This window comes from Xylocopa sonorina, chromosome 5, assembly GCF_050948175.1.
Source record: "Xylocopa sonorina isolate GNS202 chromosome 5, iyXylSono1_principal, whole genome shotgun sequence".
Taxonomy (NCBI): Eukaryota; Metazoa; Arthropoda; class Insecta; order Hymenoptera; family Apidae; genus Xylocopa; species Xylocopa sonorina.
Window position 1 is genome coordinate 14,103,344 of NC_135197.1, and position 25,411 is coordinate 14,128,754.

A 25,411-nucleotide genomic window follows, 5' to 3' on the forward strand; every position below is an offset into this window, starting at 1 on the left:
CTCGGATTTTCTTCCCGCAGTTTGTCGAACAGCTACGAGCGATTCTTTTTTAGTCGAACAACCGTTCTTCCAACAAAACGAATCTCTCGGAATCTTTTTCTATTATTTTCTATTCCAAAACACAGAAGAAACGTACCGGGAGTCGAAGCATCCGTCGAAGCCTATCGTCGATCGACAGACCATTTTTTCCTCGCATCAACAGAAATATCTCTCGTACATCGGGACACGACCTCAACAGCTTCTCTATCAACACCTTCCCAAGGAATCCAGTACCACCGGTAACGAGAATGCTTCGTCCGGCGTAGAACGCTGCTATCGACGAGCTCTGGTGCTCTACGCGTACCTACACGCGATCACGCGATACCAAATTTCATCGGTTCTCACTCTCTTTATTATTTCATCGGTACTTACGGACATGCTGGCTGCGACGCACAACGCTCGGGACAACGAACGAATCGATGGGAAATGCGATCCGATCCGACCTGCAACCTATCTACCGAATAGACGGAAAACATGACGGGAAGTGACACTAGAGATGACCTCGCGGTAATGTCATTGTAATTTATATCGGTTCAAAGAGCAAAGCCTTCCGTATCTCTCCATCCGTTCTATTTGCATTCCCGATTATGATCAAAAAACGTCAAATAATCCACTATACGTTCGTTTGTTATGCAGTCAATCGACGTAGGCAATCGCAAAATGTAGTAATCGCGAGGCCATACTCGCGATGTACTTCCTTTTTCTAGCTGGAGAAATCCCGAGAATTAATCGATATGAAAACTTCTTCCGACGAAGATATCAGGTAACTACCGGAATTACGTCTATGTGAAAACGAATGATCGAAACGAATGATGTGAAACGAACAGGGAACGGATGATCAAAGACATGCGAGAAGAGATTCGGTTGGAGCGGGACAACGAGCAACGAAAAGTCGAATCGGAGACGGAAGAAGCGACGCGCCGTCACGGACAGCTAGAGGAAACGCGGATTATACTCTCGAGACATTGGTCCGCGTACGCGGAAAATTCGCTTAATCTCGAGCTACTCGAAAACGTTCGTACGCATATATCGCAACTATAATATTTCATTTTCAATTCTATTTTTCTCCCCCATTTCAGTGGGCTCGATACATGACTTGCGACGGTTTGCCAGATCCCGGATCGTTGTCCGATATGAATACGTTTTTGTTCCTTTGGTCGACCAAGGACGAAGAAGCGAGCACGGACACGATGGAGGAGAAATGTCGGGTGGTCACGCATGTACACATTAACATCACGCATGTATATGTATATCATATTTTTATTCCCCACGGGTTGGTTAAACGCGTAGCTGTTCCTTGTTTCAGTTATCGAGCAAGCTCGATAAAATTGTTCGTTTCTCCAGGACCGTTTCGAAAGAGTACGCCAACGAATGCGAAGCGGTAAGTCGCGAGACATGCGAACGAGTAAGCAAGTAAGCAAGTAAGCAAGTAAGTAAGTAAGTAAGTAAGTAAGTAAGTAAAAGTGTGCGCAGATCGGTGCGGAGCTCCGGTTCAGACTTGGACGATGGATAGATCTCGCGTGCTATCGACTGTTGCGTGACATCGAGGCGAACATGATCAGAGAGGACAGCAAAACGTCTGTATACGTTAACGTAACGAGTAACGCGGTTTGCTGCGTTTGGGCACCGATCGCGCTCCCAAAAGGAATCAAGCAACACTCGCCGACCGTACATCGGTAGCGTATTGTAGTAGTAGTAGTTAACCTATTACCGGTCCGTTGTTAATCGAGTTGTAACCTCTAGCGACAGAAAGTCGGTCGAGGTTGAATTTCAAGAGATGCAGTTAGCGATTAAATTGCCAGCCGATCTCGATTGTCACCGTATGGCGATCAGAGGACTCTGGCTTGCCTACGATCATTACTCGGTCGAGGAGAATACGTATCGGATGCCTCAGCTTCCAGAGAATTTCCTTCGTCTATGGGATCCTTCTCTCGGTTCGTGGGAATCTTTTCTACCGTTGCGTTTCGTCGACTATCTTCTCGCTGATTCTCTTTTCCAGATCTTCTCGAATTCTCGAAACGAGAACACCAGGAGATGGTACGGATACGGGAAGAGCAAGCGGAGGGTCGCCGGTTGCGGTTAGAAGAGAAGAAAGCGATACTCGAAAGGATGGAACGTCCACCGGTTTCACCGCGGCTCGACAAGAGAAAGAAACGCGGTAAGAAACAGAGGGACAAGCGGTTCGAATTCGAGTCGACGTTGACCGCGATATTGCCTTCGAAAATGGAATTGCTGCCCTATCTGCCGACTCCGCAAGAGATTATTCGTCAAGCGGAAGGTAAGACGGTAAGCTGATCGAGATGACGGCGACTCTCTCTCTCTCTCTCTCTCTCCCTCTCGTTGTTGCAGAACGAGCTAGATCGGAAACAACGAAACTGTTGTTCACTCGATGCGAAACGACTCGAGTTAATTTACGAAAGTATAGAATCCTCGGCGGTGTCTTTCGCGTTGATCTTCTCTATCAACCGCCGCAACCGAAAGATCTCGGAAGGGAAACTCGATTGACCACTCGTGAGGATCTAATCGGGATTCGAATTCTTCTCAATTATTCACTTTCGCTTACCCTTACCCTTACTCCCGTTCTTGTTACAGTTCAATTGCCGAAGGAACCAAAATTCGTCCCGTTTTCCAGATCGTACGAAACTCCACGGTCAGCACCGGATTCCGAGAGGACACCCGAAATCATCGAGGCCGAGATGAAGGCACTGGAACAGGCGATGGATAAGCTCGTTTTGCTCACTCTCAAGTCCACCTACCTCGTTTAGATATATATCGACATATATCGATTCGATCGTAATCGCTTTCTCATTCGTCGAGCAGGTTGCCCGACACGATTTTATGGTTCGAACCACCGGTGATCGCTCATTGGATACCCGAGGAGAGAATATGGTCGACGAGAGACGTGCACGATATCAAGTTCAACGAGGAGAAACAAACGATTGCATTTCGTACAGGTCGTTTGGGCGTTCATGGATTGGCCGCGTATAAGTATGCGAACCTTCCGTTTCAAAGTTGGGAATTGAAGCCAGAATTGGGAAAAGTCGGCCGTGGTTACGGCGGGGTAGTCTTAACCGTAACAGCGGCCACGGTACAAGCTGAATTCGTAGTCAGGGTATTGCTAGATATCGAACTTTTCTCGAATTTCCTCACGACGATTCGCTTCAGTGGCTTTATTCCCGCAGGATGACCGAGTATCTTTGAGCTCGTTAACCGGCGCCGCGTGCAACCCATCGAGAGGACTCATCGGCGAGTATCACCACCTGGAATCTTTAATCGAGGTAACCGACCGTACATCATCACCGTTCATCATTTTCTTCTCGATTCGTATTCACTTTAAATTTATTCAATTATATTCGACAGCGAATGCAACAGATCGGATGCGACTTATTCCCGGAACTAGACGCCGCCAGTTATTTAACGGGGCTGCCGATCAAACATCCGCTCGCGGAGAAACATTTGCGAGAGTGCATGGCTCTGTTATCCACCTGCTACGTTTTCTCTTGGTCGCGATGGAACGCGACTCGAGAATTCCGAGAAATTGTTTTCCAGTTGAAAGAAGTGCACGGTTGCGTCGCTAAACAGGCAGGAAATCTCTCTCTCTCTCTCTCTCTCTCTCTCTCTCTCTCTCTCTAAATAACTACCCAGACAATACAGCAAATCACATAACACTTCAGAAAGCACCAACGCGTATTGTAATGCACCTGATACCGCCTGCCAATGCCGTTCATTCGTCAATTTTCTCAGCAGTGTCGTACACGGTGACATTTTGCCATCCACATTGTAAACGAATGTTTGATCGAAGTTGTGCTGTCCTGTGTAGATGTATATTTCAATAGTTTTATTGCAATTTCTTTGAATATTTCCCGCTTTAGGGATAAGAGTGAGACAGATAATATCGACCTTACTCAAGAATCACTGGCGCCATCTCTATGGAAAGTTGTGAAACTACTCGGGAATTAGTTCGCTGTCGATAACACTGTGCGAGCGGTTTGAGCACTTTTCACAGAGATGGCGCCACGGGTTCTAGAGTCGAGTAAACCGGGAAATATAGAATAAATTGGAATAAAACTATTGAAGTATACATATCCCGACGAACACATATTGCGGAATTTGACGGTTTTAATTTGAACGGAAACACAGTTAAAGATATTGCTGGATGAACATATAACAGGAGTGATACGTGGTGTTACCGCGTGGCATGTTACCGCACCGTGACGAGTGCGGACGTAGATGGTTATGGAAGTGATGTCACGCGGCGCCGCGGTGCTCTTATCGTGAAAAATTTGTGTCGGCGGGGTATAAACGGGAATGAACGAATGATTAATTGTCCAGCGTACAAACGTGACGGTTCTGGTGACACCATCGCGAACTACGCGTATACGGTGTACCGAGGTCAGCCCCGAGTTTTCCGTCTTACCGTACACCGACGAAGACGAGACCGAGGTAAAGAATTTTCCTTTCTTTCCACACGCGTTCCGATCTCCTCTCTATATCTCTTGGTCTCGTTTACAGTTCTACGCGGATCTCTATCAGTTGGCCCTTCACACGGCCAGCATCAAGACTCGCCTCTCGATGGAACGGATGTCGTATAAATTGGTAACGACGGTTGCACAACTTCTCGAACGTACCAATATCATTAGCATGTCCTCTTAATTCCGTTAATACTCGACGAAATTGTTTCCCAAACGAAATTGTCTTTATTCAGATATACAATGTACGTCGAGCGTCAAGCGATAGGTCGAGAAAATAATAAATGCTTTAATTCGATTCGATTCGATTCGTTCGAAAACGTGAAACGTACTTTGTACTTTTCTCGAAGGGACCAGACTTTTTATGTACGATCAAGCGATAATAAGTGGTGGTTGGTCGATGCCTCTCCGTTACGTATACTCGTAGAATAGATGAGAACGATTGTGGTGGCAAAGTCTGACATTGGAATGGGATCCGGAGAAAAAGGGGCTGATGCGGCGAGTTGTCCAGCTAACAACCTATCGCAGGGATAGGATTATAGATAGTTTGGCGATAACTACGACACGAAAACGATACAGCATTGAAGTTTGCCCACGACCACGACAAACGGTCACCTTCTTTTTCTTTTCTTCGTTTCTCGTAAATACATATTTCAACGAGCAAATGACAGTTTGTGTAAATTCTGTTGTGTGCGTGTGTATGCGCGCGCGTCTCTATTTCTCTTCCTCCCAACATCTCTCTCTCGCGCGCTCTCTCTGTTTCATACGCGTACGCGAGTATGAATATGCAATAACCGTGCACGCTCAACGCAAGGACGACCCCGAGTTTCTGCCATTTCAGGGACTATTTCCAATTCTTCTTCTTTCTTTCTTCTTTTATTTCACTGCTCGTTAATCCATTCTTCGTTCGTACATCATCGAGTGATTCAACCGCGTCTTCAATAAAGAAAAATCTAATCAGCTATTCTATCCTCTTCGCCCTCGAAGCGTAACTACTTGAAATATCGTTCACTCACCGTCACTGGCAAATTTACTTACTAATCCTTACGTTTACACGTTTAAAGAAAAAAATAATTTCAAGCGATCGGGCAACAGGGAAAGAAAGAAGAACTTAGCAACTCTCGCCTAAGGTGGTACGCGCGTCGATATTTCGGGCGCGTAGAGACGAAAAAAGAGATGAATAAAGACACGAACCGAATGATAACAGATTAGACTCGTACCCATCGAGCAGTGCAATTGAAAATCTTATCGACTCTTTCTTAATATCGTTATTGCAAACTCGAACTTGACTTTGCAAGCTGTTTACAATTGAGGTAATCCATGGTATAAGGCCCAATTCGTATCCAGTTTGAAACTAACGCGTACTTTACGCGTCTACGTGTAGTACATATGCATGTATGCGTGTTCGTCGACGACTCCTCGTTCGGATCCTATATAGAATTGAGTTTTAGAATTAACACGCGTCCCACGGCTCGTTCCAACAGCCAATATACGATATTAACTCCGCTGACCGATCATTTCCCTTCCGTTGCTCGTTGACGGTACTCGAGTTTCCTCGAAAGGAAAAAGGAAATTTCCACAAACCGCTCGAGGACTGGATTACATCTTTCTTTCCTCGTCCACGTTTACTTTTGGCACTTTTTTTACTGGATCAATTATATGTTCGTGTTCCTCGAATGGATCGCACGAGCATGCGTTCCATTACGCCGGACCAAACGCGTTCGCTTAACCGCTAATTACGTCGTGCGTGTATATATGTATATATATATACACACGCTCGCACACACACATGCACACACACACGCGCACAAAAACACACACACACACACACACACACACGTGCTACGGATCTGGTGCATAAGATACCTCATGCAAACACCCCCACTTTTGGCTTCCTTTCTTTTCATGCGTTCCTCTTTTTTTTTCTGTTTTTCTTATTTCATTTTTGCTTTTTCTTTTTTTTTTTTGTTTTTTTTTCTTTTTGTTTTTTTGTTTAACAGGTTCACATCAACAGTCGGAAACGGTTTCGCGTTGCATTTTGCGTTTCAACGATCGTGCAACAATATAATACACAGGCTACGATATACAAACGATAGTCTAACTGGTTTTGTGCTACTCGATATTTAGGTGCACACACGTGTGCAATGCGTATACGTATGAACATTTTCGAACTTTATCGGTATGCGTGCGTGCGTGCGTGCGTGCGTGCGTGCGTGCGTTGCTTGTTCCGTGCATGCTTGCTTGTGTGTGTGTGTGTGTGCGCGCGCGCGCGTGTGTGCGTGTGTGCACGCACGCAAGTACGCACGCTCTATTATTCGTACCGGGTTGCGTAAAATTTGTTAAAAGAGAGCGAGGACGCATGACACGTAAAGAAGCGCGCGCACGCACGCTGTCCGATGCGGAAATATTTACGCTTGTGTGTTGTGTATGCAAAGTCCGCAAATTTGAATTTCATCATCGATAATCTTTCTACGTGTTTATCGTCAACAACAGCAAACTATTGAATGTAACGCTTAAGATTAATTCAAGGTGTAACACCGATCACAATTTTCATCGCTTTCAAAAGATCTCCGACTATGTCGATACAAAAATTCGGTCAAAAATATCGCTGCTATATCGTTTACTATCTGTAAGAATTCAACATTACGGTGCCGTTCCGGTGTCGCGTTTCGCGATCGTTACCGTTACGACGACGCGTCACGAACCTTAACGCGTGGATACAGCTAGAAATGAGAAAAGAGAGAGGATTAGGTGAGGAGAGGTAAGGTAGCAGCAAGTTACATTGTACTTCTAAACCTCCTAAGAGGAAGGGGATGAAAGTAAACGCGAGACCGGATTGACGGGTAATCGCGGGGTATAAAGACGCTGAATCGCGTAAACGCGCGAGCGTTCGAAGCAATGCGACACGGTGTGGTAGGCACGTACTCGGTACGTGCACTCGCTCGTGCATAACAGCCATAAAAATAACGTTCGATGTTCGAAATGTTAATATAGAGTTTTGCGAGAGAGAGTGTAATATCGATCGGCGGTCACGCTTTCGAGCGCCTTGGCCGTTCAAACAAAGTATGCGCGTCCCCTATAATAGGTCCGCCGTCTAGCTGTACGTACATATGGAAAACATCGCGACACGCGATCTCGCGTGAGAACGAGCTTGTCGATATTCGTCGCGAATCTCAACGAAATTCTCCAACACCAACCAACTGTGCACGGAACACGGATGCGTAACATAGTTTTAAGTTGGAAACAAATGAAAGAAGAAGAAAGAGAACGGGAGGAGTAGAAAATAGATTTTAGATATCCACGGTTCCCGATGTTCTCGTAATGCACGAGCTATCAGCCATTCGTGCGGCTCCTTTTATTCCGGCTTTAATCGATGCCACTGTACGATCGTCTGCCGTGGCTTCGTAATCATATCTTGCCAATGTTTCGTTTCGCTAGCTCCACTCCCATTTTTACCTGCAATTTCACCAAATCAAAATCAATCGTTACCAAACGCCAACGTAACACCAAAATAACCAAATTAATATGATTGAAATTGGTTAATAATATCATTATTAACACTTGCATTTACCTGCAAGTTGAATACGTCCGATCAACTCGTTTCGTCCAATGTTGTCAAAGTCCATCACCATTACGTCCAACGAGCATTCGCGAATTTTTTCCCACGGCACGTTGAAAGAGAACGCTTCGTTGAACACTGGATTCAAGGTGCACTTGAATATCGGCGTCTTTCGTTTCTCGATCCTTTTGTCGCCGAATTGCAACCAGACTTTCACGTACGGATCTATTATACATAAATAACGTAAATCCATCATCGTCATCCATCGTGAAATCACGCTTCGCTTACATTACCTTGCTTGCACATTACCTGATTTCCCGTTTATGTCTTTCGCTTTCAGATTTCTCGCTTTTAAAAGTGTCAAAGTCAATATAGAGTTGCTCGGATGATAACACAAAGAGCACAACAGTTCTCCGCACTTGTCCTTTGCCGGTGGTTTCAAAGCTTTCCAAAACGAAGGCTTCTCCGAAAAGTCGACCTGCTCCGGAACCGGGAATAGATAGCAGAAGAAACGTCAGTTTTGTTTGATTGTTTTTTTCTAACACACCTACCTTCGATTCAAAATTCGAAACCGACAAACCTGACAAAGCGGAAGGAACATTTCTCCGATCGAATCGTCCCTCGAAAATCGATCGTAGTCGAACACGTGCAAATGTAACACCCTGCTTTGTAATTTTTGAATCGGGAAACCTGGGTACGCAGAAAACGCGTTTTATAAACGCTTTCGACTTTTACTTTTTTTATACTATTATTTCGAACCTTTCTATTACCTTCGAAATAGAATGTTTCGTTCCATCGAGGGTTCAATGTGCGCCTCTTTATCTTGGTCTCGAGTCGATGTTTCTTATCCGGCAGAAGGGTTACGCGAACGTAAGGATCGGACGTTCCGGACAAGTCCTTGGCCGGTAAATCTTTACCCTGTAACCACCCCGTGTCGCATAAGAAAATATTCAATTTGCTTTTCGACTTTTATCTTCCGCTATTTTATTGATCGCTATTCTACCTGTATAATGCGTAGGATCAGCGTAGTATTTTGAAAGTCGTATTCGAGGCTGAAATGAATCTGACCGACGTTCTCGCTCGGTTCCGAGTTATCGATGTACATGTCCACCAGAGACATCGATCTGTTCTGCAAGAACGCTTTCTGGAACAGAAATAATACTTGGATTCGCGTCGGATCTTTGCGCGACAGAATCGTTCGAAACCCTACCGATGGATGTTCCCCTTTGACGTTTTGCAGTTGCTTGTTCTGCGGTCCAGCGGACGGAGCACGCGGCTCGATGCCGATCCCGATTCCGGTCCCACCGGCCGACGCGGTCCCAACGCCGCCGCTGCCACTGCCGCCGCCGCCGCCGCCGACGCCACCGCCGCCGCCGCCGCTGCTGCTGCTGCTGCTGGAAACCGCAGCAGCCCCGCTCGTTCCTGCTCCCGCGCTGCTCGCATTCCCGATACCGGAGGAAACGCCGGACGCGGATCCGCTACCTCCTCCTATCACGCTCCCTCCACCGCCGCCACCGGTGATCGTCGATCCGCTACCACCGCTCCCCGTACCGCTAGTTCCGACCGCGCCGCTTCCGCCCGTCGACGTCGCCGATTTGCTCCCTGGACTACCGGTAGTTGTCCTGCGATTACCAATTTTCTTACTCTTTTCTTCCTACCCCTCCCGCTGCGCGCGCGCGCGCGCGCGCTATCATTCTCTCCGATTTCATTTACGCCTTCGATTTTCTTCGATTTTCTTCGATAACTAAAGCATTCTATGGTGCATACTAGGTTTCTTCGACTAGGTTTGCGTTTGCTAGAGTGACCACTATCCAACAAGCACGCAGCTACGATGCAACAGCCGTCTACGCACGCTCGCTTACGATCTAGTTTCTAGATTTATCTCTCTATATCATTACTCCCTCTTCCTCTGCCTTTCCCTCTTTCTTATCATATACTATTATATTTAAGAGTCTCCCGGGTCAAAGCCGAATCGTTTGAAAAAGTAACGAGAACCGAAGAAAATTCTAATTTCAAATCGATCTACTTACGCGGATTAGTCGGTATCATCGACCACCATCCGTGGATGGACGAGATTTCCGTTAGGAAGACACATTGCAAGAGAAGATAGAAGAGTCACATGAGGCGATACGAGAGAAAATACGTTGACAAATTGTTTCGTTAATCGCAACGTCTCTTTCTAGTATACTTACTCCAATTGTGCTCTGGATTCCAATCGTAACGCCAAAAGGGTGCATGAAACAAAAGAAATCAGAAGAGGAACTGGTGAGTTGCTTCGATCTTGCTTCGACCAACGGCAAATTAAGCTAATTGTTACGAATTCTGGATTCGATAGGCTCTCGAGGTCTTTTCTTTTCGTCCGGATCATTCGCAACCACGTTGGACAAACCGAGTTGAAAGATCGAACACGTTACTCAAACTTGTACAAGAAGAAAATACGGAGAAGAAAGTAGTAGTAGCAGCCAACTAGAGAGAACAAAGTGGGAGACAGCGAAATAGACGTGTGACGGATCATCACCGTGCAGACGGACAGACAGAGAAGGGAAGAGAGAGTGTGACAGACAGACAAACAGATAGACAGAGAGAGAGAGAGAGAGAGAGAGAGAGAGAGAGAGAGAGAGAGAGAGAAAGGGAAGAAAGAGAAATTACTTTATGCACCTACTATAATCGCGAGTCCACTTTCGAAGACAGGTTTTTTTCTCGATTTTTTCACGCTCACAGACCGTTTCAGATCTCGCTCGCAATCACGCTAATCGCATATCGTAATTTACGTAGCTCTTTGAACGCACGTTTCTTACCTGTTGGTATAATATTCGAAGAAGGCAACCAGAATTTCCAGAGATCTCGTAACTGCAGCCCACATGATTCTATTGTCCCAAGTGTCTTTAACCACGATTATATCCTGAGAACGCGGTCACATCCCCGATACCAAATTTACTATCTACTCGAATGAAAATAAATAAAACGACTCTTTCCATCTACTTTAATATACGTACGTACATCATACGGTATATATCCAACTCTCATTATTCTCTTCTAACCTATGCACAATCTTTTCTCTTCTTTCGGTTTTCGATCGGACTTTTGACGACCGATGCATTCTATTGAATACCGACAATTTTCGAAGCTACGAGAGTGCCTGAAAAGCATCGTATCGTATCGCGACGCGCCGCCATTACGAGAAATGTTACGCGGCCTCGCGTAAACGTGATTTGGTCGTTTCAAGTGGTAATGCTGGAAAAAGTACAACTCTTCTGTATCATCGCCATTCACAGCTACTTTGAAAATTGTAAAAATTGAGAAGAACGTGAAATGTTCGTTCAGCGGTCGGAAGAAGGGGATACGATCGATCTTAGAATACATCAACACGTACAGACGTATACGTGTGTAGATTCGTCGACGTCACCGTCGCCATCGATATCCTCTCGGCTCTCGCGATCGTCCCGCGATCAATCTAAACCGAACGCGACGCCAATCATCAATTAATTATTATCCTATTTATACCGAGCGATCCTGATCTATTCGTAAGAAATTTCGTATGCGTATACATATACATTACTTGGGTCGCGCACGTGGCGAACGACGTTCTCTAAGGTCGATAGATGTGGCGCGCCGCGCGCATCTCCCGGATACGCGTACATTTCCGTACGGGACGACACTCTTTTAAACGTCAGTTCGACCTAACTTACCGAACCACCGCCTAAACAGAGCTTTTACACCCCCCCTAATATTTCTTCTTTACAGTTTTCCCTTCTTCTTCTTCTTCTTCTTCTTCTTCCTCTTCTTCTTCTTCTTCTCCTCCTTCTTCTTCTCCTTCTTCTTCTTCCTTTTCACCTCCTCTACTATCTTCTATCTCTTTCCTTTTCTCCTCGATCGAATTTAAACAGTTCGCTTCTCTCTCCCTCTCTCTCTCTCTCTCTCTCTCTCTCTCTCTCTCTCTCTCTCTCTCCCTCCCTCCCTCCCTCTTCTTCCTCTGTCGAAGCTTTTGGAACGGAAGGAAATTACGAGCGGTACGATCGATCGAAACGCACGCGCACAACAAAGGTAAAAGTTCCTGGCCGTGATGCGGTCAATGCCGAAGAACATCCAAGCAACAGGTTCTTAGTCGATGTACTGCACGCGGATTACCAAACAGACTTAAACCGTCACGATTTCCTTCACCATCGTGAAGAACAGATGAATCGCGAACGATGCATCGCGTTTTTTATTGTCAAAGGAGAATGGACAAATAAAAAGAAGAAGAGACTTTTGTATTGTATAATACTTTCTACCGTTGTACGAACGAAACTCGTAACAGTTCTAGGACGACAAATCTCGTTATATTTGAGACCAGTTTGAACGGTTGATACATAATACTCCGTAATCTCATTAGCCACCTGTTACTCTGCTCAATTCAAGTGGATCAACTGAAGATAGTTAAATAACGTTAACGATCGGCACGCCACGCCGCACAAGCAAACCTTTTAATAAACTATTATAACTATTATAGTATGATATTATTATAGTATCACTTTCTATTATGACGCATTTTCCTCTAGATTCTACACCATCTTTCTCAACTATTCGGCTATCCCACCTGTTTAATATCAACGATCGAAGAGGTAGACGGTTCGTAAAGAATCAAAGTAGTAAAGGTAAACGGAATCGAGGACGTCGATAAGTGAAACGCGTCACGGGGAATACTCGTTCAATGGTCGAGAAAGAGACGAAAACCACACCACTGTTCGGCTCCCATTAGTTTCACGCGATAAACACGCTCGATGTTCTCTCGATGCAAACGGAACCCGGTCGCATCGTCGACTGAACTTTTCCTCTTCTGTAGAAAAGCCCTAGTTGTATACGGTTCGATGCTTCCGAGCTTTCGATACATTGGCGCCACCTTGGTGTTCCCGTCAAAGGAGAGCGTTCCGGCCACCGTACGGAACTTGTACGCACCACAGATCAAACGTTTGCATCCCTCTCTCTCTCTCTCTCTCACTCTTCTCTTTTAACCCAGACCTACCCTCTCTTCATCCAACTTCCTCGCAACGGCCATCGCCAAAGCCGCCGCCACCACCACCACCACCGTAACTCCCCCTCGCTCTCATACTCCAATCATACTTCGTCATTATCCCCTCCTCTTGACATCAACTCCCGTATGTACAACACCCTTAGCTTTTCCTTCTGTTACACCATCGTCATCGTCCTCGTTTCCCGTTTTTACCACCATCGTTCTCATCCGTTACCACTTTTCATGCAATTTTTCCTTCAAACATACTAGTCTATATCGATACAGAGGCAGCTAGGTAACGGTGGCTGGTGTCGTTTCGTCGATCGATATTGGTTTTTTCTCCAATTGCATTCAAACATGTCCCCACTCGAGCCGAAATGATTCGACAAGAAGGCACGCTGAAAAGCCGCGCGAATAATCGGGAATGACCCGTTTTCCTTCGCTTCCATTTTATCTATGGCAGAAAAATGCCGCTAGGCATCGCGAAACAAAATGGGCCAGCAACTCCAGTGTCCTTTTAATTACTCTACGTATCTCGGTGGTTCGAATCGGTGCTTGATGAGAAATAAAAACGAACGAAAATGGATTGCGAGCGTATGCGCAAGCGTGTCCTCGGGCTATCTAACTGACCGAACCTCTACCATTTCGATGATGGGATGATGCACCGCTCTCTCTCTCTTACAAGATCCATCGCCGCGAGCGGTTCGAGTATCCATTAATCAACTATGTAATCGATCTTTACAAGATTAACAAGAGTCAAAGCACGCTGACATGCGAATTAAAACGTCAAGAATTTAGGCTTGCATGCGATCAACGATTATACAATTATCCTGGGATTATACTCCTACCTCTATCATCTTTAACGTTCACATAGCGCGAGTATACACGCCTACGTGAATAATTTGCGCAGAATTTTGCAAAACCGTTGAAAACATCCGTAAGCGATTCGATAAGCCGAATCAACAACCAAATTAACTTTTATTTCCTTCCTTTTTCTTTCACTCGAAATTTCAATCGTTACCAAGAAATCTTCCAGTATGATAAATACATGTCAACAGTCCTATTTATTTATTTACACTTTTATTCATTTTTTATTTAATTTATTTATTTTGTGTTTTCCTCCCCCCCCCCCTCTCTCTCTCTCTCTCTCTCTCTCTCTTTCTCTCATCCTTTCCCTTTCTGCCTTGCTTTCCATCTTTCATCATCTTATTCAGTATCCGTTTTTTCACTTTTCTTCTCCATGTCCTCCTCCTCCTCCATCAAGATCATCATCATCTCCGACTTTTTCCTCTTCTTCTTCTTCTTCTCCTTCCTCTCGTTATTATTATCAGTAATTATTATTATTATCACTACTGCTACTATTACTATTACCACTACTATTATTAATACTACTTACTACTACTACTACTGCTACTACTATTACTACTACTACTACTACTACTACTACTACTGCTGCTACTACTACTGCCACTACTATTACTGCTGCTGCTGCTGCTGCTGCAACTACTACTACTATTATTAATGTTATTATTATTAGTATTTATTATTATTATTATTATTATTATTATTATTATTATTATTGTTGGTTGTTGTTGTTGTTATCGTTATTATTATTGTCGCGGTCGTCGTGGTCATCATCATCGTTGTTGTTATTTAAATATGTGATCGATAAGAGGGTAGTTGTGTAAAATGTAGCAAGGAAGATATCGAGTACGAATTTGTTTTGCGAAACGGTTTTGCACGACTGCGAAAGCGGAAATATGCGGTAGGACCGTGTGCGCGCGAATAGTTAATTTCGGGGTAGCTAAAAGCAGATATGCGCGATAAACGTAATGAAACGCTAATTCTCTAAATATCGATGAAACGCGACCGAAGCAGAAAGAAGCCAAGCAATCAATTAGTGTGCGCGCTACGTGCCGATGCTTTCTAGCATCCTGGTTACTCGTATCACGTCGAATCGATTACGTGCTCGACGAACAGCCGAGTTAATTTACTCACAGACTCTGCGACAAGAACCGCGACAGTGCCAACTTGCTGATTCGATTATTTTTCAGGCCATCCAACATTGCAGAGGCTGCGATTTCCATATTCGATCGTTCCATGAATCAAACTAGAAACGAACCAGCAATTTCTCGTTTTCTGTCCTCTCTATCCGTTGACTTGTTCGTTACGCGAGCGAACGTGACACTAATCGAAACGTCCAAGACGTCGCGACACCAATCCCGATGATTCTATGCAATAGCTATTCTTATATTCCGTGAAGCTCCTTCAATGATAAACGCGTGCCACTGGCCGATTTCCCGAAACCACCTTACACGTCCTTTTCGTTCACCGAACGATTGTTTACTCTTCGCCCCTTCCTTAGTTCGATTACGCGAACCTTGAACACGTTTCTCATCAGCGAAACGTAGCGCATGATTCGATCTTGTCTCGCTCGAGCTTCCACTTTCGAACCGTCTCCACCTTCTTTTCCTTTCTCCTTTTCTTCCTTTCCCTCCTTTCCTTCCTTTTTACACTTTCCCTTTATCACAAGACACTGTTTCTTTCTCAAAAAATCCTTGCCTGACCTCGATCTCTTCTTATCTTCGTTTTCTTCTGTTTTGTTTTATGTTAACCTTTATCTCCTCCTCCTCTGGACAGGTATGGATGAGTGAGTGCGCGCGCACGTTTCTATACGCGCGTGTGCGTTCCTGTGACTGTGTGTTGCGTTCTATTGTGTTCTGTTGCGTTGTGTGTTGTATGCGTGGTCTCTCTGTGCGTGCGTGCGTGCGTGCTTGCTGCTTGCTTGTAAGTGTGATACGTTTTTTGCTCTACTTAAAAAACAAGAGGGAGAGTGATGCAACGTGCTACGTGGCTTTCAGGCTAACGAATCCACCCTGTTACTTTTTCTCTTCGACGATAACAGCTAGCATAATTAATGTTTAATTCGACAAACGAACAATCTCTTCTTCTATTTTAAAACAGTTTCTCAAATTCAGTTAGAACTTTCTTCCCCACTCGATCTCTCCCTCTGTCTTTCTTTCAAACACTTTTCCAGTTTCTTTTGTTCCTTCTGTTGCGTTTTTCCCCTCTTTCTTCTTCTCCTTTCGCTCTGTTTATCCTTATGGCTCCGGCTTTACAGTTACCAATCTATTATCCTTTCATTAAATTTTTAAGACAGACAATAATTCTATACTTTTCCGCTCGTTTACGTTGCGTATGCGTACACCGTTTTATCGGTTTCGACAAATTCAACGAAACAAACGAAACAGTACAGAGGACAAGGCTAAAAAGAAAGAACAAACTCTTTGTGCTAATTCCTTTGGACACTAGTTATCTTCTTCGACGGGATATAGAGAATGAGGGATCTAAATAGTTGCAAAAATAGCGATCCGTTTGTTCGATGACCGATGAACATTGATACGTTGCCGCGAGCCGAATCTTTTAATCAATGATTTATGTCGATTCTTCGTTATACGGTAAACATGTTCAGCCACTACTCTTCGTTGTTACCATCCAGTGGTCTCAATTCCCGATTAAAGACAAGAGCAATAACGGCGACGGCGACGGTGACGGCGACGGCGACGACATCAACGGAGACAGTGATGATCGCATAGAACACCAACAGGGAGAAACGATAAACGGAATTAGGTTATCAAGATACTCTTGAAAGAAAATAGGGATAAAAGATGTATAAAAACCGATCGAACGACTACTATTCGTTTCGTCGAACCGAGTAGTCGAGCCTCTGCGTTTACTGTACGCGAACTACCTCTATCCTGTGTGGTATGACCTACTCGGTACACTGCTCTCAGCTGCTTTCAACCCCCGGAATCCTACTGCTACCCCTAGAACGAATCCCCACCTGATCCTGTTCGTCCTGCATCCTCTTCTTCCTTCTGCTTCTACCACCGTGTCCTCGTTCCACCACGCGCTCTACTCCCACTCCGGTCTTTCCGTTTCCTCATCCCCGCCCCGACTGACGCCGACGCCGACGCCGACGCCGACGCCGACGCCGACGCTGACGCCAACGCCGACATCGACGCCATCCTATAACGTTATTTCTCCTCGCGCACTTTTCTACAGCCTGGTAAAATACTTGCTAACGACAATTCAGTTTTTTCGTCATCTCACACGTTATTTTAAACAGTTTTTATTTCCCCTTCATCTTGAATTCATTTTTATACCAGATAATATTACGATAATGTGTCAAGGGGAATTCCATTTCTGTTTAAACTCCGAAATAACCAACGTTCGTAATCGATCGTAGAGATTCCAGAGAGAAGAAAACAGTTGTCTAGGCATGCAACGTAACAAGTGGTATATCTGTTGCGTTTCACCGATTTAAGTGCTGCAAAACACCAGACTACTTGGCAACGTTCCAATTGGCACCTTGTTGGATATTATGGAATTTATAGTGGGTAACCTCTCGAATTTCTCTTAACTTCTGACATTTTTCTCAAGTTTCTCAATCGGTTCGGACATTCCTCGGTTTCATCTCACTCGGTTATCACAAATAATAACAGCAATTAATCGAATCCCTGCGGCATCGTACACGCGACTCAGCTTGACCGATTCAATTTATTAGTCGTGTAAGACGCTCGTTAAGATAAGTATTTTCAGGTATAGATACGCATAAAACTTTTCTCACCAGACTTGTCGAAGCTTGTCGAAATTCGAATATATCGAGGATTATACAGAAATCGAGAAAACCAATCGATCGTTGATATCGTCGTAGCAACGAATTGCTCCATTGTCGATAAATTCAAATGTACGAGCGAACTACTTTCTCGATCGGTAACAAGCAAATGACAATACAACCTGCCGTACCAACCAATCAACAATTCGACTAATATGCTTTCTAATCCTCTCTCTCTCTCTCTCTCTCTCTCTCTCTCTCTCTCTCCCTCCGCCACCCTCTTCCTTACCACACGTTATCTCTCAATATACCGTGTACTCATATTCAAGCGTATCACTTTTCAAGCGTTTTTGCATTTAATCGTTACAAAATTATACTTGATCCTGCGACATGTATATGAAAGGAAAATATTCGTAAATAAGGTAGTCGAATCGTTTAAAATCTGTGCTTACCCAAAAGATTTGGTACTAATTAAAGGAGTCCTGAGATTCAAAAAACCATATTTTTTCGTCGATTTTCCATGCCGGTGATTGATAAAACTATCCCCACGTCCGTTCTGTTGTTCGAGAACACCGTTTCGTTGTTTTGATTTTTTTGCTCGTAGATAAAGCCAGGCAGCCACACCGAAAACCACTAACACAGCAAGACCTCCGAACGTTCCGAGAACCGCCGTCAAAATTATCTCCTTCCGCTCCATGCCAAGCAACCTTCAACAAAGAAATGTTTATTCAAATTTTTAGAGGTATATTTTACCGATTATCGCGACAAAAAGATAGCGTACCCATTCCGTAAAAATTCAATGCTTTTTACTATCTTCCGTGTCGAGTGTTTTATTACACATTTGACGGTTTTCTCCTCTTTAATTGTCGTACAATTTAAAAATCTGAACATATCGATAATTTCACATGAATTTTTATCGCTTTCACTTGTTATAATAGTATTTAGGATTGAGTAATTTTCGTCGTGCATTGTTACCATTTACAATTAATATCGCCGATATGTATAATTGTAATTACACTTTGTCGCAACGATGAACACTATTATTTCTCTTATTTCTTTTCAAAATTATGTAGGAATTAACGCTATTTGCACTTGTGTTATCTTTTTGTCACGAAACGTACGTTACCCTCCCTTCCACTCTCTCTCTTCCTCGCAATTATATGCGAACGTAAACGTTAACAATGCAAAGAACAATGTATCGTGCCTTACATCTTAGTTAAAAATAAATGAAAAGACTACCCTTTGCTCCTCCTGTTTTCAAGCTCGTTTTCCGCTTTCCGGATAGAAAGGGTGGCGCTTGTCGAGGACAACCCATAAATAAATAATGCGGCGATTAATTCCCTTGTGAACAGGAACATGAGGGGGGACTAACTAAGAGAGATGACGATCGTCGTCCACTCTAAATATACGATTATCTCCGCAATTGGAAAATGTTGATTTGATCCTCTCGAACACGCGTCAGCCATGTTACTCGCGTTTATGCGTTGGTCCAAGTAAATGCATACGCATGTACGGACTACATGTGTGAACGTCACATCCTTTTCGTTGAAAAATTGTATGAAAAATCGTCGTAATGATAACGATTTAATTTCTTATCAAACTGCGCGACACGTCTCGTAAGGGTTTTCATACGATGAACCTACCAGCATAAAAATAGATATTACCTACGATATCACGCCTACGGATCACGTTTCGCTGTTCACCTTTCTAATCCGCGACCACGGCACAACCAGAGTTTAACCAACCACGTACAAATTCACTGATCCGATTAACAATCGGTTACTGTGTTAATAATAATAATAATAAAATTAATAATAATAATAATAATAATAATAATAATAATAATAATAGTCTGCTATATATATAACAGTTTACAAAGTTTTTACACGTCGCAAAGCACAGGAATGTTTATCTATATTTTAGACCCACACCGATTCATTCCTCGCAAGGGCCTCGAGGAAGATTGTACCTACGATATGCTCTTTTCCGATTGTTCCTGTTTTTAACTTGAAGTATCCGGCTATATTTCAATCGACCGTACTAAAATTTCAAAAGCCTTTAAATCAGTCCAAACCTTCCCTCCACTCTAATCTGTCCGAAACGGAAAGATATTCCATTCGATTGCACCACTTTTTATCCTTGGCTGTTATCGGCGTATCAGCAAATTGCGGTTATTTTTTAACGAAAGCTCCTTCTCATGCAAATATGCTTTTCTATGCTTTGGTATGTTCTCAGAAATATTCTACGTATCGCATCGAGGTGAAATTTCCCCAATTTCCACTCTCGTACTATGATAAATTCATACATCGTTAACGTAGAGAGTAAGACGTTAAGGTGCAAAATACAGCGCGGTTTAATCCTGAAGTGGTCTCGGGTCAAATTCCAAGCTAGTTATCATCATATTAGTCACTTTTCAAGGCAAAAGATCGTCGATATTCTAAAGAGTGTCTGTTCGAGTGATTTTGTTGAAAACCCCGTAAAGGAATTGCTTTCATTTAATCGCTAGCAGCGAATAGCAACCTTGACCGATGTTCGATATAAGCTGCTGCGAAAGCTGACGGATAACGCTCGTTTGATTCCCAAAAATCCCTTTTTTTTTCTCGCATATTCGCGATACAGTCGCGTTATCGTCTCCTACATCGCATTTCATTCGAAAGTGCCACTGAACAGCGCAACCGTAAACCTCGATGAAAAGCTATCCCTCTCCTCGTTTCTCTCTCTCTCTCTCTCTCTCTCTCTCTCCCTCTCTCTCTCCTACAACCCGGTACTGCACACTTGTAGCAGAATAAACGAATCTGGATGAACATTTCCTATGCGATTGCAATTAGCTTCCAATTTCCAGTCGGTCCAGCTTATCTAAATAATTTGTCTAAATGGTGAACAACGCGCGTCGATGAAACCGACAAGCGATGTATACCTAAACGACGGATGAGGGAAGAAGAAAACAAAAAATAAATAGCGAGAGCAAAAGGAAACGGGGAAAGTGCGAGAAATGAAAGGAAACGAATTCAGTCGAATACTCACCAAAACAGAGGAGATAATTGCCCTCTGTCGCTCGCAATTCTATCGCAGGCTACTTAAAGTTTTTTTATTTTTTTAGACAAACGACATGGATAACATCGATTTTTCACTGAACACCGTGCATTCCAATGGTGATGGTATTTGTTACTTCGCTTTTTCTCTTTTCGCGACGTTCACAAATTACGTAGCCAACAAAGGGGCATAACTAACCAAACGAAACCAAAGTCAAACCGGATGGAAAATGAACAAAGGCGTAGTAATCCGGAAATGATATTCGAACGCAACAGAAACAGTCGAAAATAATGGACAAAAGGGTAAAAGTGGGAGAAAAGGGAACTACAAGGGGGACAGAGAATGAACCAAGGGTGGGAGGAGACTGGGTTTACCATGCAAGTGATGAAACTACCAAAAAGCAACAAATGGAAAGAAATTATGTGTTTGAAAAAGGGAGACGAAAGGAGGAGAAACGAGACAGAGAGAGAGAGAGAGAGAGAGAGAGAGAGAGAGAGAGAGAGAGAGAGAGAGAGAGAGAGAGAGAGAGAGAGAGAGAGAAAGAGAGAGTTTAATTACTAAACAGAGCTAGAAAAGTATTCAAGAGCGAGAAAAAAGTTGAGATAGAAGAGAAACAGTAACCGTGTGTCAGACAACGTCGCGACGCACTGCTGCTGCTTCACGGCCCCCAACCCCCACCATTGCAACCCCGCCAGTTTTCCACTAGTATACATATATATCTACACTATATATATATATATATATATAGTGCAGATATATATATGTACGAGCTTGCGATTTACCTCTTTATCTCCCTGCAACACCAACTTCGACTACGGTAGACCGTTCAAACACTTGCGCTATAGCTGTGGCACACCCTTTTGCAGATTACAACACGTGTTCGCAAGACATTTTCTTCCAATAAAGTTCCGCTGACAAGTCTGCATCATGTATCTATACGACACGCTTGTACGACATACCATCGGCCATTGACAAAATTTATTGTGGAAAAACGTTTATTGTGTGAAATTTTTGAGAGACATTTAAAACTTCCCTTCTGCGAAATTTTTTTAATAAATTGTATTATATTTGTAAGTAATTGTATAAATTATAAAAATATGAACACGAGCAAGTTTGCTTTCCATGCGTACCGATTATTCAAGTAAAATACCGATACGTAGGAAAAGACGGGAACTTTACGTTTACGGTTCAAGGATCTCTTCCTCTTCTTTCCTCTACTTTTATTTCGATAATTCTTCCCACGTAATTGTTCGAGTTCCTGGTAGAATGAATAATACAGTTTGCCTGATGTATTTCAATGTTAAATTTTATTTAAAAATTTGTTTTATTTCAATGTTTTATTTAAATAACTGTATTAATTACGGTTCCACTTGTCTCTGGCAAAATCTCGAGTATAGATGCCAAAGGTAACGAGATCGTTCGTCGATTCGTTTAGGGCAACCGTCAAGTTGGTTTGTTTCCCATCCGCGCGTTTCGCGTACGTCCAATGCCCGGTAGGCAACAGCGACGGCTCAAGCATACTGGGCATCGCCAACATATTTGAATAATCGTCATCGAATGTTGCTGTCACGCTTAAAGCGGTAAAGGTAATGTTAGATTGGGAAATAGAATTGCAAGAGAGTATCGAATCGTTGGCGCACTGTATCACTGCACACAGCCGAACACCAGCTTCTACTTCAGTACCGTAGAGGCGAACCCCGTTGTAGACTACCGCATGGTAAACAATAGAGGACGGATTAGAGACGAGTGGCGTACGAGCATGAAAATGGCAACAAAAGTTCTGCTGACAAATACTCTTGTCCATCGAAAAGTTTACCGGAAGAGATTCAAACGTTGTAAGGTTATCGTGTAACAAACGTATCCAATCGGTCCCGTCTCCTTTCCTTTCGCTGTCGTAAAACGCGTTCGCAATACCGTCGGTCACAGTTGGTGACACAGCGCATTGCTCTCCAGAGAAAGACATTTCTACTTTTCCTTCTTCCTTCTTGTCCACTATCGTTGAACACTCTGCTTTCCCGTTTTTCTCGGACCGAGTCCTTTTCGGGACTCGAGAGATCAATAGCCGATTCTCAGGGTTGCGAGTCATTGTCACGTTAGCTATTCCGTTGCGACCTAAAACCTCGCAAGTATCGGTAAATGAATTCCCAGAAAAAGAAAAAAAAAACTGAAACAGATATAACATTGCCGCACGGTTACCTAAATAAATGCCGCTTCCGGCGTTTCCAATATCTGGTTGATGATATCCAGCTACCAGTAGATTCACGTCTTCTGCAAAGGACCATCCAAATTGCGTTTGAACGGCTGAAACGGACATTTTCATTCTTCTATGAGTGTCTTTGACGTACGTAATAAGTACGATATTGATACTGACCCGTTAAAAATGGAATTTCCGAGAACCAGGCGGTTGGAAATACGATATCCGAAATTCCTTCTATTCTAGTCAAATTCAATGCTGGTACCGGGAATAATATGTCGAAACATGTGAACGTACCAAATCTAACGCCGAAGTCGGTATCAAAAGTGACAATTTCCGGTGACTTTGTTCTATCAAATCGCCATTCCATATAAAGATTTACTTTGCGATATCTATTTGTACAGAAAAACAACGAGATATTGATTATTAACACTTGTATAGATAGTCGTTTGTTGCATAACTATCAATCGTTGATTGACCGACGATTACCTGGCTATTATTTTTCCCGTTCGATCAAACGCAACGTTGGTATTGTGGTAACGTATACCGTCTGAACATTGATCGTCGTTGGGCTCGCAAATTTCTTTCTCCGCGATATTTATCACCACGTAGATACGATTTTGTAGCGCTGCACACGACAACGTCTTCAACGTCTACGAGTAATAAACGAGTAACGAATAAAAGACAATTAATCTCGAGTGTCATCGATTTTTGCGCGGCATCTGACACTAACGCTTGCTCAGATTGTTAAATCACATTTGGCTAGTAGATGGAAAACTAATTGATCAACATTTATCTTGATTCGAGTTCCTTTTTCTATGGGCGAAGGTATGTTTCTTTTACAATAAGCGTTAATTTTCCTTTTACTCGCAGTTTTCCAGAATTATACCAGAAGAATGATTCACGATAAATGTCGATAAATTAGTGTTCTACTAACCGAGCGGTACATAGCCCTTCCGATTAAGCACGCCGGTGACACCGCAGGTAAGTGTCAGACGCCGCGTCAGATTGTATGCACTTGTGTAAATTTATATAGGTCACGGCTCAGCTCACTTCGCTAACGTTGACAGCATTTCCTGTGCAGGGTGTATATTCGTCTAGAACAGGAGGAACTACCGTCGTCCAGGCATCCATTCGCGATCTCTCAGGCATATTGAGCGACGTCAATCCATCTTCCGGAAATACGATGATGTCGGCGTTCTAGGAAATTTCCGAACCAATACATTGACAAACTCGACGTGTACGGAATAGCGCCGAAGTGATCATAACAAGCAATAACTTTTATCTGTTAAAAAATGCTCGTGCATTATCTCGTATCGATTAATATCTATGGTCTTAAGGTTGTATCGAAAGAGCGCGTGCGCAATACATGTAACAGTTGCATTGTCGCGCATTCTCAGAAACAGCCGCTGTTTCTTGCGTAGCTGAAAAAGAAAAAAAAACAGGACCGAGCAGGGAAATATTTGGAAAAAAATATAAAATTGCCGTAAACTACAAATCTATTCGAATCGAACCGATCGAAACAACGGAAACGAAACCGATCTTTATCATCCGAGGAATCAGATAAATTCAGCTTACCTGTTGTTTCGCTTTCTCTATGTACTTAACGTACGCGTCGGTGTTCTCTTTTAAGGTTACCGCTGCATTCCCCTTATAAATCGGCGAAAATTCTACTACAGCTGCGGTGTAATAATTCGACCGATCTTGTTCGGTTCCCTGTTTTATATGCATTAACAAGAAGAATCACGACGTATACAAATTAGCGTGGTATAGCCTGCTCGATTAGAATCTGGTACCTGATACGAAAGATCGACGAGGATTAGCAAGAATCCGAGTGCACCCAATTTTTCACGCATTTCCATGCTCGAGTGTATTTGTTCGCTTCACTCTGCAACTCTCTGTCCGTATCCGAGTACGGGTACAATTCCAGGTTGCGACTACGAACAAAGTACCCACCGCTACTGTATCGTCGATAACTTTTCTCTCGCATTTATATACGTATATATCTCTCTGGTTACACTCGCCGATACGATAAGCGCAACGGGAAACTTGAATCAGAAGAAGGCCATCTATATAGAATAATTACCGAACACTTTGCACGATCCATAGTTTATTAACCATAAATGTAAAACAACATTTTGTTTCTTTGTAACAAGAGAATAATTCAATATTATTCAAAGATGTACATATTTATACACAAGTGTGGAGCACCTTTTTCAATACTTTTTATTAAATATCAAATGCATAAATGTATTTCTAGAGCAAACGTATACTAACTGGAAAGGTAATCCGGACTCGCACAAGTGGAAATATCAACTCAATTAGGTATAAGTATCGAAAATCAAATACCACATCGAAGACACACATTTCGCATCATTTTCGACATCTGAACGTTGACGATGACGATGCCAAAGGTACACCACGAGAAACCTGTCGTTACAAACAAGTTGGAACAACTGTTGTTAACATAAAATATCCTGATACGATCGAGAAACTTGTAGAAATTTTA

The 25,411-nt window shown here is 43.3% G+C and overlaps 3 protein-coding genes across 9 annotated transcripts; 1 reads left to right on the top strand and 2 right to left on the bottom strand.

Annotated features, from left to right (window-relative positions):
- Nucleotides 1-757: 757 nt before the first annotated feature.
- LOC143423452 (dynein axonemal intermediate chain 7) lies at nt 758-4,877 on the top strand. Its single transcript, XM_076894811.1, has 14 exons — nt 758-802; nt 867-1,053; nt 1,119-1,259; nt 1,346-1,420; nt 1,513-1,715; nt 1,789-1,973; nt 2,039-2,317; nt 2,389-2,550; nt 2,632-2,785; nt 2,860-3,151; nt 3,222-3,317; nt 3,400-3,621; nt 4,372-4,482; nt 4,552-4,877. The coding sequence occupies exons 1-14, from the start codon at nt 774-776 to the stop codon at nt 4,690-4,692; spliced, it is 2,277 nt and encodes a 758-aa protein (XP_076750926.1). The 5' UTR covers nt 758-773; the 3' UTR covers nt 4,693-4,877.
- Nucleotides 4,878-7,786: 2,909 nt separating this feature from the next.
- On the bottom strand, nt 7,787-21,342 carry Syt7 (Synaptotagmin 7). 7 transcript variants are annotated; one of them, XM_076895355.1, is made up of 10 exons: nt 11,068-11,135; nt 10,866-10,969; nt 10,260-10,271; nt 9,278-9,674; nt 9,071-9,211; nt 8,838-8,985; nt 8,648-8,757; nt 8,377-8,545; nt 8,080-8,292; nt 7,788-7,964 (listed from the first exon to the last, which is right to left on the bottom strand). In XM_076895355.1, the coding sequence occupies exons 1-10, from the start codon at nt 11,092-11,094 to the stop codon at nt 7,864-7,866; spliced, it is 1,422 nt and encodes a 473-aa protein (XP_076751470.1). In that variant the 5' UTR covers nt 11,095-11,135; the 3' UTR covers nt 7,788-7,863. The 7 variants fall into 7 exon arrangements, with proteins under 7 accessions (XP_076751468.1, XP_076751467.1, XP_076751470.1 ...); XM_076895353.1 differs by lacking the exons at nt 10,260-10,271; nt 10,866-10,969; nt 11,068-11,135 and adding exons at nt 18,128-18,382; nt 21,330-21,342 and having other exon boundaries at nt 7,787-7,964; nt 9,278-9,689; XM_076895352.1 differs by lacking the exons at nt 10,260-10,271; nt 10,866-10,969; nt 11,068-11,135 and adding exons at nt 18,128-18,382; nt 21,272-21,277 and having other exon boundaries at nt 7,787-7,964; nt 9,278-9,689.
- Nucleotides 21,343-22,045: 703 nt separating this feature from the next.
- LOC143423793 (vanin-like protein 1) lies at nt 22,046-24,818 on the bottom strand. Its single transcript, XM_076895361.1, has 7 exons — nt 24,699-24,818; nt 24,481-24,618; nt 23,956-24,102; nt 23,392-23,555; nt 23,080-23,294; nt 22,905-23,009; nt 22,046-22,820 (listed from the first exon to the last, which is right to left on the bottom strand). The coding sequence occupies exons 1-7, from the start codon at nt 24,762-24,764 to the stop codon at nt 22,063-22,065; spliced, it is 1,593 nt and encodes a 530-aa protein (XP_076751476.1). The 5' UTR covers nt 24,765-24,818; the 3' UTR covers nt 22,046-22,062.
- Between the last annotated feature and the right edge of the window lie 593 nt (nt 24,819-25,411).